General features: G+C 39.2%; 1 protein-coding gene across 2 annotated transcripts; it reads right to left on the bottom strand.

The window, feature by feature from the left end:
- Positions 1–2,871: 2,871 nt before the first annotated feature.
- On the bottom strand, positions 2,872–17,976 carry LOC128139721 (uncharacterized). 2 transcript variants are annotated; one of them, XM_052782521.1, is made up of 2 exons: positions 17,687–17,976; positions 2,872–3,452 (listed from the first exon to the last, which is right to left on the bottom strand). In XM_052782521.1, exons 1-2 carry the CDS (start codon positions 17,974–17,976, stop codon positions 3,092–3,094), a joined length of 651 nt encoding a protein of 216 aa, XP_052638481.1. In that variant the 3' UTR covers positions 2,872–3,091. The 2 variants fall into 2 exon arrangements, with proteins under 2 accessions (XP_052638481.1, XP_052638482.1); XM_052782522.1 differs by having other exon boundaries at positions 2,872–3,449.
- Positions 17,977–17,978: the final 2 nt, after the last annotated feature.

The following is a 17,978-nucleotide window of genomic DNA, read 5'->3' as shown; positions in this document are numbered from 1 at the left end:
GGTCTTTTCCAACCGAAATGATTCTATGATTCTATGATTCTATGATTATATTACGCAAGATGTTCTTCATTGTTGTTTTAGTGATAAGGTTTTTAAGTATCTTTTTATAAGCTTTCCTTCTGTTGTGACAGGATTACTTCTGCTTGTCTATAAGTAAACTACAAAAACATTTCTTAAAAAAATGTCTAACAACTCAGGTCTCTAATGTCAAAGAAAGAAACCTATAGATATGACACAGGAATTCAGTGGCAATGCAGAAGCAAATTTTTGCCTGGAAACCTTTTCCTTTTTCTTTTTGAACCTCAGATGGTGTCTCCTGGCCATTAGCGACATACACAGAAATTGAAATAGCAGAACTGAACAGCAGTCCACCAAAACTATTATCCAGCTGCTGATAATGGAGAACCAGTGTCTTCAGGAAGGTGCATCTAGCTTATAGTAAGGCAATATCCACAACAGAATCCTCTCCTAATCTTAGACAGTGACTGTTTTGGAGCATGAAGTGCGATGTTTTATATTATTGATGATTCTTCATGCTATCATATAAGTTCTTATAAAAGAAAAGCATATTGGCAATCTCTTTGAAATGCATTCAGTTGAAATCCTTCTTCAGATCAAATCTTGACCCCATTTAACAGTAGAGGCTGTAGAGGCTCTATGAAACTTATGTCCTACCTCATAAAAAATGATGTTTCTGCTCTTACTTTACTAGCCTTATTGGACAACAGTTATGACATCAGATAGCAGAGACAGCCTATTGCTCAATTGCATTCTGGCCTTTGTATTTGTTTCAAAACAAAGGGAGAAGAAGGGCGATATTGTTGAAAATCTACCCAAGCACCTGTTACCTAAGTCATAGGGCCACAGGAAGTCTAACAGACTGCCCTTTCTGAGCCTTATTATTCAACGTTGTGTGGAAAGCTTTGTTTAGTTGTTGCCCTGAATACGTCTTTTAAACGTTTGGCTGGAACTTTATAAGGTATGGGGTATATATTAAAGGCTGGAGACAAAAACTGAATTTTTGTAAGTCTTTGTCTTTTTTCTCTAGTGTGCACTGTTTATACTCTCAACCATGGTTATTTAGTGGCAGTTTTTTAAGCTAGCTATTTAAGATATTAAAATTATTTTGGGAGCCCCATGAGGTGTGATTGTCCACACAGGGAGATTCTTGTCCCCTGTGACACATCAATGGATGGTATCTTGGTCTGTTGTAGACTTGATGCAATACTTGCAAGATGCAGGAAGGACAATAGTGATGTCAGCTGCAAAAGAGTAGTCTGGAAGTGATTTGATGATTTCATACTAGTAGTCTTTAAATCTAATTTCCTCTTTCATCAGGCTGCCATTCAATAATCCTTTTGAGCCAAGAACTCCTGATAGTTTAAGCACCCCATAAAACCTTATCAATATCTTCTAGCCATGCTGAAGCAATCACTATGCCTTCTTGGAGAAAATTAAGATTATTTTGTCTACAAACACTTTTAACCAGACATCATATACTTCTGTTACAAACACTTCATAACTAAGCAATAACATCTGATTTTGTGAAGTATGAATTTGAGATTAAGAGTTTATCCCAAGCATAGCACTGATAAGTTGTACTAGTTTCCTGACTATTTTATTTCTACTAGAAAATGGATTTCTAAACAAGAAAAGTGCAGTGCCTTAATGTAAAATTTATTTTCCCTTAACATTCCAAGTCACATAATACAGTTCAGTGTTATTCTCCAAAGGAATTTTTTTCACTCTTATGAAGTCACCAGTGTTTTCTTCTACAAGGTATATCCCTACTCCAGTTTTTGTAATAATCAAACTGTTGCGTGCTGGAACTAGCTTTCAACCTTATGCCTCATTACCTGCCTGAGGTGAACTGTTATCACGCACAAAACTTATGTTCCCCCTTGCATGCTTTCCCAGATAATCTTGTAAAAACAACCTGTGCAAATTTTACACACACCCAATGCAAATATTCCTTTTAGGATTATATTTCTGTATCATGTATATATGGAATTTTGATAGATCTTAAAAATAAGCAAACAGCCAATTGAATAACAATGTATTTAAATTTCTCTAATACACTGGAAGCAAAATTGTTGCTGTATTATTGAAAACGAGAAATAATTGCTTATGACTTACATAATTTTCCTGTCCTAAGCTCTTGGCACATAACCAATTACATTAATAAATCACTATACTATGTTTTTAATGAAATAATTCCAGAAATGGTGATACTTATCCCTATTAAAAAAACTGGTCAATTAAACTGTTACTATTCTTCAGAGGCAACAAGTTCCATGATTATAGGACTGTGGACAGAGAGAATGAATACCATAGTTAAGGTCCTCCCAGTGAGATTGCCCTGTAAAAGGAGCTTAGAAATCTTACCACTCTGGATAGTTGTGCTCCCTTGCTCCTGCAGGGACAAGGTTCTGACTAAAGTGTTAATCGTTGAAGATATAGGTCAGCCGCAGGATTCTTAAGTGTGAGGCATGGATGGTCATCCAGACCAAATGTTTAAACTGAGTCCAGGAGGAAAATTAAGGCAAGTGTGGTCTCTGGAGCCCATCAAATTCATCCTGTACCAGACAAAACACTTCCGAATGTTACTCTGGCATTTCCCCAAAATAGTAGTAATCTCATAGAATGTTTTCCCCATGTATTAAACTAACCTGCCTAAGATTTATGTTATTTGTTAATATGTTCTTGTGGTAGGTTAACCCTGGCTGGACGCCAGGTGCCCACCAAAGCCATTCTATCACTCCCCGCCCCCCCCAGGCTGGACAGGGGAGAGAAAATATAACAAAGGTCTCGTGGGTCGAGATAAGGACAGGGAGAGATCACTCAGCCAATTACTGTCACGGGCAAAACAGACTCAACTTGGGAACATTAACTCAATTTATTGCCAATCAACCAGAGTAGGGTAATATGAAATAAAACCAAATCTCAAAACACCTTCCCTCCACCCCTCCCTTCTTCCCGGGCACAACTTCACTCCCGGATTCTCTACCTACCCCCCCCCAGCAGCGCAGGGGGATGGGGAATGGGGTTTACGGTCAGTTCATCACACGTTATCTCTGCCATTTCATCCTCTTCAGGGGCAGGACTCATTACACTCTTCCCCTGCTCCAGCGTGGGGTCCCTCCCACGGGAGACAGTCCTTCCCAAACTTCTCCAATGTGGGTCCTTCCCACGGGCTGCAGTTCTTCATGAACTGCTGCAGCATGGGTCCCTGCCACGGCGTGCAGTCCTTCAGGAGCACACTGCTCCAGCGTGGGTCCCCCACAGGATCACAACTCCTGCCAGAAAACTTGCTCCGTGGGCTCCTCTCTCCACGGGTCCGCAGGTCCTGCCAGGACCCTGCTCCAGTGCAGGCTTCCCATGGGGTCACAGCCTCCTTCGGGCACCCACCTGCTCCAGCGTGGGGTCCTCCATGGGCTGCAGGTGGATATCTGCTATAATACACATATGCAGTATTATTATATTATATTTTTATCTTCTAATATGCATTACATGTTGTCAATACTGCTATAAATAATAGTATTTATTATTGTGTTATTTAATCTTGTTCAGATCTAGGCTATTTATATAATTTATTTTTTCAGCTTTCTAAAAGGAAAACATTGATTCTAAGTTAGTTAGCTAGGTCTCCTTGAGAAATGGAGACAAACTTGCATCCATACAGATTTCACCTATCTTACAGCTCTCTCCCAAGCACCTCTAGAAGGCAACTCATTCAGTCCTATTTACCTCCAGTGACAGCAGGGTCAGTGCAAACAACGAGCTTCACCTAGAAATCTAGCTTTTAGGTGGCTGAAGTTATATGTGATGAATTCTTTCCCAATTTGAAATACGGATTTTTCTTCTCCTCCCCCTGTACTACTTACTTGTAGAAGTATATAACATGAGGTTGAGAATGAGGATGCTGTGTTTGAAAACATTTTGTGTTTATTTGACAGTATTCATGTCAGGGGATTGTTATTTTTTAAAGAAATATCACAAATTATCATCAAGGTGTCAAAAGAATACCAAAGAGATGTATTTTCAACAGAGAAAAGGCAGAAAAGTTACCATGCTGGAAACAATAAATTAATTTGTAGATCTGTGTTGTTATTAACATTTGTATCTACAGACCCACACCAACTGCAGGGAGCCACCCTGAACCTACGTGAAAGCATAATAGTGTTCACTTGTCTTTTAAGTGGATATACTTACGATTAGATGAATGGTTTCTTAACTGAGAAATTTCTTACCACTAGAGGGCTCAAAATTGCTGTATGATTTTATGTATGAATACATGCATAAACATATATATACATATATACATACACACACAATGTATGATATGTGTACATCTGTGATGGGTTAACCCTGGCTGGACACCAGGTGCCCACCAGAGCTGTTCTATCACTCCCCCTCCTTCTCAGCTGGACAGGGGAGAGAAAATATAACAAAAAGCTTGTGGGTCGAGATAAGGACAGGAGAGATCTCTCACCAATTACCGTCACGGGCAAAACAGACTCAGTTTGGGGAAAATTAACTTGATTTATTACAAATCAACCAGAGTAGGGTAATGAGAAATAAAACCAAATCTCAGAACACCTTCCCTCCACCCCTCCCTTCTTCCCGGGCACAGCTTCACTCCTGGATTCTCTACCAACCCCCCAGCGGCACAGGGGGACGGGGATGGGGTTTACGGTCAGTTCATCACACGTTATTTTCTGCCACTTCATCCTCCTCAGGGGGAGGACTCATCACACTCTTCCCCTGCTCCAGCGTGGGGTCCCTCCCACGGGAGACAGTCCTCCACGAACTTCTCCAACGTGGGTCCTTCCCACGGGCTGCAGTTCTTCACGAACTGCTCCAGCATGGGTCCTTTCCACGGTGTGCAGTCCTTCAGGCACAGACTGCTCCAGCGTGGGTCCCCCACAGGGTCACAAGTCCTGCCAGAAAACCTGCTCCGTGGGCTCCTCTCTCCACGGGTCCGCAGGTCCTGCCAGGACCCTGCTCCAGCGTGGGCTTCCCATGGGGTCACAGCATCCTTCAGGAACCCACCTGCTCCAGCATGGCGTCCTCCATGGGCTGCAGGTGGATATCTGCTCCACCGTGGACCTCCATGGACTGCAGGGCGACAGCCTGCCTCACCATGGTCTTCACCACGGGCTGCAGGGGAATCTCTGCTCCGGCGCCTGGAGCATCTCCTCCCCCTCCTTCTTCACTGACCTTGGTGTCCGCAGGGTTGTTTCTCTTACATGTTCTCACTCCTCTCTCCGGCTGCCAAATACCTCTGTCCCAACTTTTTTTCCTTCTTAAAAATGTTATCACAGAGGCGTTACCACTATCGCTGATGGGCTCGGTCTTGGCCGGCAGTGGGTCCGTCTTATAGCCGGCTGATATAGGCTCTCTCGAACACAGGGGAAGCTTCCAGCAGCTTCTTACAGAAGCCACCCCTGTAACCCCCCCTGCTACCAAAACCTTGCCACACAAAGCCAATACAACATCTTTCATGTGCATGTTTTATTTGTGTGTACACAGGTATAAACATATATATGTACATACATATACATACTCGTATTTTAATAGATGATCTATTTTTCTTTTATTTTAAAGGTTTTGAACATTTAAATGCAACTCAAATCTTAAAGATTTTTAATATAACTTTGCAATTCACCATATAAAGGTGAAATGTTTCTTTAATTTCATAAAATAATTACAATTTTCAACTTTGTTCTCAGATTTACACAGAATGTTCATTTCATCAAATTGAATAGTGAAAGTAATCACAGTAAAATACAGTTCAAACTTCCATGACCAATGCCTGCTGTCATCATATGTTTTATTAAGATATCTAGATGACACTGTATAACATGGGCATAGTTCATTTTTTCATAAATGTCTTTCCACAGAATGTAATGCAATGTTGCAGAATCTATCACACCAAGTATTTTTGTTTGATTGTATGACATATTCTCCTGGGAAATCTTAGAGGCTCTAAATAAATAAAATGTTCCTGGAAAGCTGACTGTTTTCTTTCACTAATGTGACAATTGTAATGAAGAGAGAAATGGCTTTCAACCATTTTTAAGTAATGGAGATGGTAGTGCAACCCAGTTCCTCCACAGTATGACGATGTAATAATGAATAATGTACCCATGCAGTCCAAAAGATAATTAACATAATATTTTCAGTCAGACTTGACATATACAAAAGTTTGAGTTATCAATATATTTTTTAAATGTTAGCAAAGTTATATTCATCTAAGTATAAGAAATCTGCTCAAGAAACCAATATTTCAAGAACAATGAAGTTTCAGATTATCATGATTAACAATAATGTATGTTGTAGAAATAGGAACACAGACACCAAAATGTTTTGCAGACATTTATTGCTCTACATAATACTCAGTTTTGAATAGAGTTTATTTGGAACTTTCTCCTGTACAGAAAATTGTGGAAAAGCACAAGAAAACAGAAGATACTCTTTTCGCAGCATTTCAGTGTTTTGATTGTTTGCAGAAAATTGTGTTGAATACGATCATGTATATGAATAAAGACTACTCATGTGAATGAATATTTGTATAAATGAACAAAATCTTTCAGACTCTGATACAGAATAGTATCTGAATTTGGACTACATGTGATTACAGCCTACATTATCACTAGTATAGTTAGATACTAACAATTGAATAGAGCTTTAACATATTCATTTTCTAGCACCATCATTTTATGTGTGTTTTCTTAAATTGTTAAAAGTCCTACCACATGTTTCACCTTCATAAAATGGTAAATTCTTCAAAAAGCACAATAAAATAACTGGGGGCAGGCGGAAGTTTAGACTAAATAGTAAAGTAGGTTGGAAATACAATTCTATCACCACCCATGTACACTTAGCTAAACTTTAAAAGTACAGCTTATTATAGTCCCATTTCTGTTAACATATTTACTTTAAAATGAAAAATATGTGCAACTAAGCCAAGATATTTTTGCTTTAAGAATTTTAACTCTTGCATATTTTGCTTTAAAAGTTTAGCTTTACTGATTGTGCATGATGTTAGAGTAGAACTATAATGTTCTAATAAAAAATCATCATCTTTTGTGTACTTTTTCTTATGCGTAATGAATTCTTAATTTTCCAATCTGAACTTGGAAAACAAGCTGGCACATTGGATGACAGATATTAAAATTGGTTTTGTTACTGATAGACGGGGTTGGCTGGCATATTCATCACATCACCTTTGGTTCCAGGAGTAAATCATCCTGAAATCAATAAAGTAGACTGGAATGTATTGAAACTACTTTTACTAAACTAAAATTGAAGTTTTATAAATTTAAAACACATTTCCATAACTGGAAGATCCATTTCCTTAACCACAGCCTACTGAAGTCAATGAAATTATGCCAGGAATAAGGTTCTAACAAGATTGAGTTAGCTGTTCCATTAGGATCCTGAGAAAAAAACATCCTTATGGTATCACACCACTATACAAATTAGCTCTAGTGATTTCACATTTATATTATCCTCAATATAAGAAGGACATCAAACAAACTATTAAAGAGTGTCCAGAGGAGGGCAACCAAGATGGTGAAAGGCAAGACTTAGGAGGAGCGGCTGAGGTCACTTGGTTTGTTCAGCTTGGAGAAGAGAAGGCTGAGGGTGACCTCATCGCAGTCTACAACCTCCTCAAGAGGAGCAGCCCAGGGGGAGGTGCTGATCTCCTCTTTCTGGTGACCAGTGATAGGACACGAGGAAATAGAATGAAGCTGTGTCAGGGGAAGTTGAGATTGGACGTTAGGAAAAGGTTCTTCACTGAGAAGGTGGTCAGTCACCAGAAGAGGCTCCCCGGGGAAGTGGTCATGGCACCAAGCCTGTCAGAGTTCAAGGAGCATCTGGACAACACTCTGAGTCATATGGTTTAGTTTTAGGTAGTCCCGTGGGGAGCAGGGAGTTGTATTCAGTGATCCTTATGGGTCCCTTCCAACTCAAGATAGTCTATGATTCTATGATTCTATTTCTGTAAACCTCCCATGAGAGCTTGTCACTCTTGAAAGAAATAAGACTTAACTGACTCCATTAGCTACATCTGCAATTTTCTTGATAGTTAATTCATCACTACCTTACGCCTCAGCATCCTTTGTAGAGGAAAAGCCAATCTGAGTTAATGTTGTATAAATATTTATTAATAACAATCATAATATGAAAATAGCGGTGATTTTCACAAAGATCCTACATGCCACAAGATTTGTACTGGGTACAAGGAACTGCAATATGACATTTCTTATAAGAGTGAGGATTAGAACTCTTAACTAAATAGGTGACTTTTTTACCACCTTCAAATGAAGTAAGAAACAATTTTATATTGCCACTGTTTTACACTACTTTTTGCAGTAGTTATACTAATTCAGTGTATTTTACAATTAACTCTTGCAACTTTTCAGCTCCAGGGATTAGAGCTGAATAGGTTGTTTGTAATTAGCTTTATCTATAGGCCTACATCAGTGTATAGGGAAATCTCTGGAAATAGATTTTTGAGTAATACATATTTCAATGCATAGAATGGAAAAAATGAAGTAATATTACACTGCCTTGATGACAAGTGTCAAAGTCGGTCTGAGTATTTATTATTCTTTCAATACATACGTATATGTTAAGGATTTTCTCTTCTTTATAATCATGTCAGCAAAAAAATAAATCATGTTGTGCTATATCTTTGTATTTGCTTTACCCAATTTATGGGAACTTTGTTTCTATGGCTATTGAATTTCAACAGAACTGAATATGTCTCATTATTTGGAGAAAATAAATGCTGTCCAACTCATTAAATCTAGATGAGGTGAATATATTCTAATTCTATTTTGTAGTGTATTATCCAGGAAGCATTTTCTCCATCAAGCTTTAGGCATTTTATTAGCTAAAATAGTCAGTCTCCATACGCTCTCTCTTTCACCAGTGGAGAAAGTTCTCGTTGTCTTTGCTTAGGTAGAGCTCCCTAATGTGGTTTATTTCAGAGATCATTTGATATAAACAAAGATGGAAGAGGCAAAGATGGAAGAGATGGAATTTTAGCTTCAGTACATTATTTTTCATCTGTTGGCAACAATGAGCTTTCAGGTGGGATGGGGTGTGATAGTTTTAATGAACTTTTTCTTAATTTGATGATATCTGTTTTTTAATTTCTACATAATATCTACATAACAGCATAACCTAGCAAGTGAGTGGCAGTCATATGTTACTTCTATATCTGTATCCATCACATCAGTCTTCTAAAATATGAAATTTTCTTCTACTTTCTATATTTCAAGTGCCTTACAGGTAAGAAAGTTGCCAAAGCTTTCTATTATAAACATGCTGGTTTTAGCCCAGTGGCTGTTGTTGCCCTATGCTTCTCCTAATCCATGAACGTGCTCCATAATATCATCACCATGACATACTATTGGGTTAAGAAATGCCAGGCATTAACCAAACTTAACTGGCTAAAATGGCAAATATAAGCTATCAGGCTGAACAGAGTTTTTTATAAACTTCATTTAAAAAAAAACCCAACATTTTAAATATGGGGTTTAAGGGATTAAACCCTTTGTTACAAACACATACAAAGATTAGAGTTAATTTCCATTTTAAATACTTACTAACAGGCATACCAAGTGGGGTAAACATGTAGGACAAGATCCCGGGGCTCAGGATTACAGGGATCTAACAGCAGTCAATCCAAAGCAATGACAGCATGCGACAGAGGCAGGAGGTCCACTTATAAATACCTTTGTTGTGAGCCATGATGAATCTGTAAGCATTGTTGCTAATATGCACAATGTTCCTGTTTCTGTTTTTTGTGATTTGTATTTTTTTTTACGGGCATTCATCTCACTTGCAATGACTCAGTTCTGCAGTAATTTTATTTTTACTGTTTCAACATATGAATTTTTCTATTCTAGAGCAAACAGCTTAAACTTCTAAATGAAAATAAGAACAACAACAAGAATACAAATATTTAGAAGTTTTGAAACAGGAATTTTCCTACTTGGAGAAAATATTACAAATACTCCACAGAAAATTTACAGGAAACATAATCAGGCTTTTTTTATATATATAACTTGTAACTTTCTATAACATCATATTTATGTCTGTTTATTATCAACATAAACAATGGCTATGTAAAGATTTTCATCTTAACTTGTGATTTTTAATTATTGGAAAGTATGTCTGCAGTTTTCACTTTTGTAACTGCCAAATTTTAAATTATATACCAGCTGTTATTTTGTTTATATATAATTTATTAGAAACAATAAATTATATATTCCTAAATACTATTTACATATATTCCTATTAAATATCTCTAAATATTTCTATGCAAAATTCATTCAAATTCCTCATCACTAGAATATGAAGAGAACCTCTCTTATTGCATGAATGCTTTGCGGTTTATGTTAATATCTTCTATATAGTTTCCTTCCTCTCTCCACTATTTTTTCCCTTAAGTATTTTGTATTGAATGACTTAAACCCCCTTGAAGTCAATAGAACTGTTTTCATCCAGTAGGTCCATGGACTTCTATCTTCTACCTGGAGGGTTTAAAAAAAAAAAAAAAAGTTTCTAAACATAATATATGTATGTGAAACATTTAAAGCAATTCGTAACTTCTGTGAAAAAAATGTTTTAAACTCCACATATTCAGAAAGGTGATCAGAGCTGCAGTAGAAAGATACCCATTGACTTACTGTGTGCTTGGATGAGAATTGGTGGCCTAAATCTGCAAAATTGAAGCAATGTGGCTCTCTTCCATTCAAGTGAAAACAAGTGAAGCATTTATCCAGCAAGGTAGGTAAACATATGCTTTATTTTGAGCATATGAGTTGTTCCATTCACTTTGGTTGAATTTAAAGTCATGCACCCACTTACAAACTTACATAGCAACTTCATGATATAAGTCTTAGTGAAATGTAAATCAAAATCAGTTATATTTTGCAACTAGCATTAAAATAAGAAAGTGATTCTATATCTTATAAGTGATTAAAGTAAAAATGGTCTCATATTTTGGTACCTTTTCATGTTTCCAATACTGCTTTCACTGAAACAAAATAACAAGATGAATAAACCCCTAAACTAATTAATAATCTGCCACCACTTCCTTCTGACTCAAAATGGTAACTAAATAATTTAGATAGACTTGTACTACTGATGAGCTGTCTGTTTTAACCTCACTGCACTAAGGAATACCCTTTGTCTCAAACAGGCAGCATTATGTCTAATCCCTATGCTTTTTCTGGGGCCAGATAGCCTTTGTGTGCAGCTGCCACACAGATACATGTTTTCATGGCAGACTCTGAGGATATGTGCCAAATCATTCTGGCCAATTTATCCTGGCAATAAGTTTTATATGTTTACCCTCCCCCACCAGGAGACTTTCCAGTTCAGGGGTATTTTGTAGTAATTGATTTCAAGTGGGTAGAAATATAAAGCACTGAATCATTCATTTTTGTTGGGGAAGTAAAATAATTTCTTCAAGAACAAACTACAAGGCATTTGCTAAACTCTAGGGAATAAGCAGTTGAAGTTCCCAGTATAACTTCATACTCTTAAAGGTGGTAACTATTGCCTAAAATCTCGCTGTGCTGAAAATTAATTTGTAATCTACTGGCATATGCATTTTTATATCGTAAGCCTTTAAAAAGTATTTTTAAAGATCTCTAGATCTCTACTAGGAAATATTACTATTGCAATAATATTAGAGATATGACTTTTATTACCTTTCTGACTTTCTATTTATGACTTTCTGTTGGCAAAAATCCTACCGTTATAATAGTATTATACTTGTAAAAATGAATTTTGGTGGAATAGCTCATTATTTGGAAAATGGATTACAAATTATACTGGAAAAAAGTGGGTTTTGTTGGTTGTTAACAGTAGGAGAGTTTACTAGTGTAATTGTAGTAGGATGTATTTGTCTTTCATGATCTCGAGTGGTATACATTTTGGTAGTGAGCAAAATGATCAGAGCAACTCAAATTTTGCTACATAATTTAATATAAATCATGGTTACCACAGAAAAATCAGTACCTTTGCCTTTATTGTCTCATTCTTGTTTTTCCTTTGTCCCCTGTGCAACATGTTTACTTGCCCCCTTTCTATTCCTTTTCCAGCAAGATTTCTGATCTTCTCCACTAAAATAACTCTCATTTGTCAGCTGAACTATAGCAAACTTCCAGGCTTCAAAAATCCCGAATAAGGTCCTATATGGTAAGACTACATTTAAAAAGATGACCTGTTTTTACTAGTTTTAATTAATGAGAACAACCAAGACTGTATTAGACTCTTTGAGAGCATGACTGAGCTCTAGCAGAGATGTCCTTATGACCACTTAGGGGGTGCTGAATTGTTCCAGGTCTTTCAGTTCACAGGAAGGGGACCAGGCTTGACAACAGAATCAAAGAAACTATTTTTGCTGTTAATGTCTCTTTTTTCATATTTCATATATCCCAAAGTGCCAAAATTTCAAACAAATGAGACAGTTGGTGGTGGGTGGGTAAAATGAGATATAAAATAGTGATACTGCTAGAGCAATTATAGTAACAGAGATTGGAAACAGGTATGCTGATTCCTTGAAAAATACCCTGTTCACCATACTGTTAGAGGAATACACCCTGAAGCATCTGGAGTGATAGCTGGCTGAATTCAGTTTGTAGAAGAGATGCTTCACCAATGTTCTTTTGTAAGACAGTGCTAAGAGGTACACAATCAGTAACACCGTAAACTGACATAAGCTACACAAAGCGATCCTGCTATTTCTCACATACTATGTTACATCATTCTTTCGTTACACTGGAATTACTCCTACTTTGTACTAGTTTTAATCCCTGAATTATCTATTTTCTTATTAAAAAAAAAAAAAAACCACAAAAACCCCAAACTCTCCCAAAAGCCCAGAAACTACTACTATTATTGGAAGGCAATTGACATCAAGTCTTCAACTTCTTTCATTCTCAGAAATAAAAGGTCTTTAAATTACTGTACAGAAAGATCACATGGAGATGCCTTTTTGGAGTAAGTGTCCAGCCACTGGAGTTTCATGGATCTTGATCCACGTGGTCAATTCCTTGGTAGGGATCAAAAATCATCTTGTCCTGAGGCTACCTTGTTTTTTACCCTGAGATCTGGATAGGTCCTCAGGTAACCTCAAGATATAAAGAACACAAGAACAGCTTATAAATCTGATTTACAGATTCAGGAATGAAGAACTGGGAACAATTCAGTTCTGTATTCCTGAAGGAAAGTCCAAAAAAGCCTTTGCAAATTTTGATGAATATTGTGGGAATAGGAGGCGGCAGGTGGTCCCTCTGCCGAGACAGCAGAAATGGACATAGATTTCCTACACACCGTCTCTCCTTCCACCAGTAGAAAGAGAGTTTTGGCCAATATATTCCATGTTATGATAGATAGTATGGTCAAATTATTACTGATTTTAAGTTACCATCCTCAGTTTACTGGAAAAAGAAAGCTACTACACAGTAATGGTCTACAATACGAAAGGGTTTAGCAGTTGTCCATGCTCTTTTCTGTGAAGAATGCAACTATAAACACTTGGCTTTTAGTTTGGCAATGCATATAATACAGGTGCAGATAATAAAAGGAATATAAATATGGGAAAACAGATCATTGGGTCACTTTCTGTCTAATACGTGTTTACCTTTTTTTTCCAAACCCTAGGTTTGATTTTCTTAAGTTTAATATTGCTACAATATTGGAGAATTTCCACTGAAACTCAAAATTTTGTTACTGGTGAATAACTTCTGCAGTATTTAAACTAGCAACAATTGAATAATTTAATGAATAATATTTTAACTGATAGATTATTGGAGGAAAAAATTTTCATGAATAGAAGGCAGAAGTTAAACATTTGAAAGAGACTTCTGAGTTCATCACTAACTGTAATTTTACTGGAGCCAAAGTTTACCAGGAATCACAGCAATTGTTCAGTAATGAAAAACTGCCAATAGTAGCGGCATCATTTTGGACAAAGACCATATCTGTTTTCTTTTACCTAGCCAGGGTGTTTCAGAGGTATCGGTTTTCATCTAATGATTATTGGGCTCTGTCATATTTCCCATAAGGGGAAAAACCAACTCTTCATTCTGTTAGCCAGAAGAGAAATATCCATCAGCTCTACAAGACAAGGCACTTCAGGACATGGTTTAGTGGGCACGGTGGTGTTGGGTTGATGGTTGGACTCGATGATCTTAAAGGTCTTTTCCAACCTAAACAATTCTATGATTCTATAAGAAACAGGAGGTTGAGTCTTGTTCCACAAAGTGAACTTTTTCAGATTAGGTGATGTTTACTAGAACTTTACCTCAGTTATTCTGCATATTTCTATTTGTTAAAATATATGCTTAATTGCTTTCGTTTATGTCTTTTCCTAATCTCTTTCATTTCTAAGCACAGCTCTCATGTCTGTGGGAGAGATTAGTTTGAATGCTACCATCCACACTTCCACCAGCCAAGAGCGTTTTTAGAAATAAGGCTGGCAAACTGAATTTGTATTCCTTGCCATCACTGAACTAACTCTTACTGAAGTTATAGAATACATCAGCTGGTAGGACATGACTGAAAGAAACAGAAAAGGATTCAAGACCCCACAACAGCTTGAACAACCTCTGGTTAGATATGCCAGGCTAGGGCTGGCTGAAAAAGAAAAGCTGAGCAACAGATTACAGATTTGGAAAAAGAGGAAAACACTGCCGATACAGACTTTTTTATTTTTCCACTGGTCCTTTCTCCATAGAAATCACGACAAAGTGGGAGCAAGGCTGTACTACAGGCCTCCACAACTATTTTCCCTTGTGCTTCAGACCATGAACAATGCAGGTGGCTGATACACCGCAGGGCAGTTGCTTGCATTTTGCTAAAAGCTATTTCATTGTCCCCCACCCAGGACAAAAACACAGCTTGCTTTAAACTCCCTGTGACCTCAGCCACTAGAGGGCTGCACTTTATGCGATATGCCCCCCAGCCCTCAATTATCACCGCTCCAAGCAGTGAAATAAGGAGAAATAAGCATATTGTGAAGCATACCTGTAATACTTAATATTTGTATTAATATTAAATCAATATTTGTTGAAATGTTTATTATATGCAGCTATATTCTTAGTTAAGTAGAACTGCTACTAAGAAACTAGCTGAGATGCTTCCTATATAGCTGTAGCTAAATTCTTCAAAGACAAACCTGTCTATTAAACTATAAAAAACCTACTTGTAGGTACCAGAAAAGCCGAAAAAGCTTGTCTTAGTGGGACCGGGAGATAACATATCGGGAAATTATTAAACAAAAAGCATTCTGTGGAGACAAGGGGAGGCACTTGTGAAACAGCTGTTGGTAAAGAAACAGACTAACGCAGGACAGACATCTGCTGAGTCTGAGGAAAATTAGGTTTCAGGATTACCACTTTTTCCTCTAAGCTTATGGAAGATAGATACACAAACAACATACACGCCGCTTAGCACGTTAAAACCCTTTTTTATTCTATACTTTAATATTCCTGTTGTTAGGATGAAACAATACTTTTGTTTAAAGAATGCAATCAAGTAAATGTTTTATAAGCTAATTGGAGCTCCCAAAGGGAAGACTTGCAGGTGCTGAATCCAATCAGATCTGCCACATAATTAAAATTGGTGCAGGGGGCACAGTAAAACAGATGTGGTCTTAAAACAAGAGAATTGTTTGATTCAATGTTACTACAGATGAATGGGACGTATTCAGTGAGATAAAGGGAGCAGTGTTATAATTTATCCAGTTCCACTGCGGAAATTGACTCAAGATGGCTTCATTCAAACATTGTGGGTTTTTTATTTTTGTCTTCAAAATTTTCTATAAGTAAGTCATTTGCTTAGTTTACAAATAAAAAGAGGCCTCTTAGGACTGATGACCCTACGAACTGGACCTGAGATTTTCATGTCATGCTGTGCTCTTTCTGGCTCAAATACTAATTAAAATTCTTCAACTGGAACTTAGTTAAAAAAAAAAAAAGGAAGAGCTAGAACCAGTCCCCAGATTGCTGTACCATAATTGTGTCAGCAACTGCCAAGGTAACAGAAGCCTAAAATTTTATTTCAGTCAGTAAACTAAGCAATTATGAGTCAGAGTATCTTAGATACAAGGGGTATATGATGAGTAAGAAAGTTCCATTTTTATACAATCGTTTTTCTGACCATATATGCTATCAATTTGTTACTGAATCTGCCGCATCTATTTCATCTGCCTGTGAGGAGGCTAGATATTGCATTCCTGGGACACAATTCCCATAGAAGTCATTGAAAGTTTCCTATGTACAGTGCTGGATCAAGTTCTTAAATTGTGAATGCTTTCGGGCAGGAGCCTGTTCAGATGTTAAAGTGTCCGCGTTTTAATATCTTATAATGCATTACGCATCCGGTTTATAAGTAGAGGTGATGTGCTGTATTATACATTATACATGAAATTTGAATTTTAAGTACTAAAAATTGTTTGGGGCAGTGTTAATGGTAAGTGATTACTAAAACTAAGGCCGAGTCTCCCAGGGAGATTAGAAAGGAAATTGGATTTCATCCACAAACAGCCAGGTTTTAAGCTTGCATAGTGAGAGGAATCAAGTCAGCAGCCATTCCCCACACATACATATCAATACGAATTTAGCACAGAGCATGGTCTAAAGCAATAAACACACATTTCTAAATTTTGTACAGAATCGATGCTCTAGTACTGACCACTACCATTACGGTTACATTGGTTTGAGAAATTTTTTCAAAGGCAATGAGCCAATTAAATAGCAAAGAGTCGAGTAAAAATGCTTTTATACTACGTAAACAATCCCCTCGAGCCCTCCCACCCCCACCGCCCTGCACCTTACAATGTTTTAAGCTTCAGCCTGAACAATCTGAGATTTGCCAGCAGAAATAGCCTTCGTCGCTGTGAAACCTCTTTGAATTTTCTACGAAATATTTACGTAAGAAACGCCGCGCTGGGTCACACAGCTCCAGCTAGCCCGGCTGTCACAGTATAAAAATAATATCTTTACTATTTTTTTTTTTCTACAAGCCTGCGCGATGCAGCCCGGCGCGTCCAAGGCTCCCGGCGCGGCGCGGCAGCGCTGCCCGCCGCCCGCCACCCGCGGCGGCCGGGAGGAAGGGCCGCGTCCACACCGGCCGGGTCGCGCCGCGCCGCGCCGAGGTGGTGCAGCCAGCCTCAACGAGGACATGTCCCCGCTACCCCACCGCCCCCTCGGGCGATCTCAGCCGTCCTCCCACGCAGCTGCCGGCCTATGAGGCGCACTGTGTAACCCAGGTGACGCCGCATCACGGCGGGGACCCTCCCGGGGCGGGAGCCGGCCTACACACACGCCCTCCCCGTCGTCGTCGTCGTCGTCGTCGTCGTCGCCGCCGTCGTCGTCGTCGTCGTCGCCGGCCGCCGTCGCCCCCCGCCCCCCGCCGGCCGCCGCAGAGGTTAAACCACCCCCTCTGCCCCCCCCAACGGCTCTTCCACTCGCGGCCCGTGATTGGCCATACGCTTCAATCCCAACCTCGCTCTCTTTTGTTCCGATTGGCTGGCTCTCCCGCCTGTCTTCGCAGGAAGCCCCGCCCTTCTCTTTTATGCCGCCCCCCCCGTACCCCCGTCCCTCGTCCCCCCCTCCGTCCCCGTACGTGCACCCCCTCCCATGGCTCTAACCTCTCCTGCCTTTTGGGTTTCTGCGGTGTAGCCGAGGGTGGCGGCCCCAGCCCGCGGCCGGCCGGCCAGCCAGCCAGCCAGCCGCCCGCCGGCGCGGCCCGCGGTGGTGCTGGGGCGAGAGCGGAGCAGCGCGGCACCGGCAGAGATCCCCCTGTGCACCCCCGCGCACGCGAGCCCGTCAGTGAGGGAGGGCACGAGAGCCCGGGAGCGGCGGGCAGGCGAACCGCAGCGCCAGGCGCGGCACTAGGGCAGGCAGGGACGGACCGGGGCTCGGAGGCAGCGTGAATCATCT

This window comes from Harpia harpyja, chromosome 3, assembly GCF_026419915.1.
Source record: "Harpia harpyja isolate bHarHar1 chromosome 3, bHarHar1 primary haplotype, whole genome shotgun sequence".
Classification (NCBI taxonomy): domain Eukaryota; kingdom Metazoa; phylum Chordata; class Aves; order Accipitriformes; family Accipitridae; genus Harpia; species Harpia harpyja.
The sequence above is the reverse complement of the archived record's forward strand: the minus strand, read 5'-3'. Positions and strand labels throughout refer to the sequence as shown.